Below are 3087 nucleotides of genomic sequence, written 5' to 3'. Positions count from 1 at the left end.
CAGATTACTACTTGTCGTCTTTGACAGGTCAACTTCATTGGGGAGTTTCCCAGTGACAGAAAATAAATAAATAAATAAATAAAGTGTCCATCTTCAAGTAAGCCAAGAAGCCAAGAAGGAAGATCTGAGGAATGTCAGTTTCACCTCAGGCCCAAGGGAAGAATATGGAGCAAATCTTCCTGGAAGCCATGTCCAAGAAAATGAAGGGAAAGAAGGGATTTGTTACTGCACAGATTTACCAAAAATAAGTCATGCCTGACCATCACACTGAGATGACTGGCACAGAGTGGGTGTGATAGTGATGAGATGACTGACCACAGGGGAAAGTGGTGGATGTCATTTAATGACTTCAACAATTCTTGACACTATAGCCTTGTAGCCAAATTGGGAAGATAGAAACTGGATGAAAAAACTAATAGGTGAGTGGAAAAAAAAAAAAAAAAGAAACCTGTCTGGACCATCAAGCTTTCACAGGTACGTTCAACAATATGAGTCTAGGTGGTAGTTGGCTGTAAGAGGCATTCTTCATGGACTGATACTGAGACTAACATTTCTTCACATCTCCATCAGTGACTGGGAAGATGTGATGTAGGAGAACATCCTGGGGAGTTCCAGATGCCAGCAGTTTTGGAATAGGAGAAAAGGTTCATACACAGGAATGTCATGAAGATAAATGCCAAGTCATGGCTCTGGCACAAGTGATGAATCAGATTGGCACTGACAGTCTGGGAAGTAGTTCTGCAGAAAGGGATGTGTGAGTCCTGATGTATGGAAAGCTGAACATCAGCCAGCAGGGTATCCCTGCAGTGGAGAGGAATAACCACGTATCCACCTGTGTTAGCAAGAGCCAGCCAGCTGGTTGAGGGAAGCACCCATTCCCCTCTGCTTTGCATGTGTGAGGCCACCTGTGGAGAAGGAAGTCCCATTTTGGAGTCCCTCAGCACATGAAAGAGATGGATAATTTGAAGAGAGTTCAAAATAGGGCCACTAAAATGATCAGAGGGAACACAGGTCAACATGGTAACATCCTGAAAGGGACTGTTTTATAAGAATGCAGATTTATAACTCCAGTTTACTGTGAAGAAACCTAAGAAGATCAAACAGTGCTGATGATCAAAGTGCATGTCAGACAGTGCCTTAAGTTCAAGCTGTCAGGTAGGATCTTTCTCAGCTAATATTGCTTTCTGCAGTTCCTGTAGCTGCTGCTGATACAGGAGCTGAACTGAACTGAAACAGGAAAGTTTCTTAGAATACTGAATTCATAAACAATTGATAGTACAGCTGAATAAAGAGCAATGATAGATTTTTTTTTGTTGTTGTTGTTTAAAAAAAAAAAAAAAGTTAGCAGGTCATTGTTTTATATTTTAGCAGTGATGAGACCAAAAGTATACATTCTGTCCATTTTTCAAGCTATCAAAAGTATGGCTGTACCATCAACAATTTTATTGTCCTTTATTTATTTGAAATGTAGTTATGCATATGTATGTATTTATGTGTGAAAATAAGGGAAAATATTTTTTTCCAAAAGTAAAGCAGAGAATTTAATTAGATTGTAGTTCAGTAGGAAATAAACTCACATTTCACAAGCAGAAAATAAAATACATGAAGTACTGATGAAATCATGTTTGAGAAAATACTGGTTGAATTGATGTAGATGTGGCAATATTTTAGCTTAATTAAAAAGGAAAGTAGGAAAACAGTAATGAAAATCCTAGCTCTTCTGCACTTAAGCTCACTGTTTTTCTTATTACCTTACTTCTATGATATTTTACTTTTTTTAGAGTGCTTCTCAAAATGTTATATGCCCATCTGTATTTGTTCATCCCACTTAGTTTATGGAACAGGCTTCAGACACACTCACTATTTTATCTTCATCCCTATAAAGATTTTTCTTCTTCATGTCTTTTTTATTGGCTGATACAGGCTGGGTTGTTCTTTCACATGGAAGCAGACGAAGAACTGGGTCTCAAAAACCAGACATACTTCACCTTGCAGGGGTTCTCGCACCTTGCCACTCTTCAGGTCTTCCTCTTTGAGGGAATCCTCCTGATGTTCCTAATCACAATGACAGGGAACTTTCTCATCATTTTAGTTGCAACCACTGACCCTGCCTTGCATACTCCCATGTACTATTTTCTCAAAAACTTGGCTTTAATTGAAATTTGCTTTACATTAAACATAGTACCCAAGATGCTTGTGGATTTGCTGTTGGAGAGAAAGGTCATCTCCTTTTCTGCTTGTGCCCTGCAACTTTACTTTGTCATATTCTTTGTCACTTCTGAGTGTTTCCTCTTAGGTGCCATGGCATATGATCGATATGTGGCTATATGCCACCCCTTGCACTACACCACCACAATGAACAGGAGAGTGTGTCTTCATATGGTCATAGCATGCTGGATTGCTGGTATTCCACTTTCTGTGGGACTCACTGGCTGGCTATTTAGCTACCCCTTTTGTGGCTCAAAGGAGATTAAGCATTTCTTTTGCGATATTGCTCCTGTTCTAGATCTGGTCTGTTCAGACACATACTTATTCGAGCTTCTTGTGTTCATTGCCACTGTTTTAATTGTTTTGATCCCATTTGTCTTGATAGCAGCGTCTTACATCCAGATAATCCACGCCATCCTCCAAATGCCATCTTCTGAAGGAAGGCGCAAGGCTTTCTTCACCTGCATTGCTCACCTGGTGGTGGTGACACTGTTCTACTGCACAACTGGCTTGATACATTTAAAGCCAAAGTCCAGACTCTTGGTAAAGAGCAGGAAACTGGTGGCTCTTTCTTACACAGTAGTAACTCCTATGCTGAACCCAATCATCTACAGCTTACGAAACAAAGAGGTAAAGCATGCTCTGAGGAAGACGTTTGGAAAGAGACAGTTCAGCAAGATGAATCTGCCCAGATAGACGCGCTTATTTTCTAAAAATTGTTTGCACTTGAAAGAATAAAATCAAAGAATTAATGTTTTCCTCAAAGTCTATAAGGAGTTTGGACATTTTATCTTTTTTTTTTTTTTTTTTATAATTAGGAAATGTACATTCTCTATGTACTGAATAAATGCTATGTTTAATGTAACTGTTCAAAACATT

At 39.1% G+C, this 3087-nt stretch overlaps 1 protein-coding gene across 1 annotated transcript; it reads left to right on the top strand.

Annotated features, from left to right (window-relative positions):
- Positions 1-1941: 1941 nt before the first annotated feature.
- On the top strand, positions 1942-2904 carry LOC311213492 (olfactory receptor 10A7-like; the record flags this gene model as incomplete). Its single annotated transcript, XM_084293531.1, has 1 exon — positions 1942-2904. The coding sequence occupies one exon, from the start codon at positions 1942-1944 to the stop codon at positions 2902-2904; it is 963 nt and encodes a 320-aa protein (XP_084149657.1).
- Between the last annotated feature and the right edge of the window lie 183 nt (positions 2905-3087).

This window comes from Netta rufina (genome assembly GCF_964035555.1).
Source record: "Netta rufina genome assembly, chromosome: 11".
NCBI classification, from domain to species: domain Eukaryota; kingdom Metazoa; phylum Chordata; class Aves; order Anseriformes; family Anatidae; genus Netta; species Netta rufina.
This window is presented reverse-complemented; position numbering and strand designations above follow the sequence as displayed.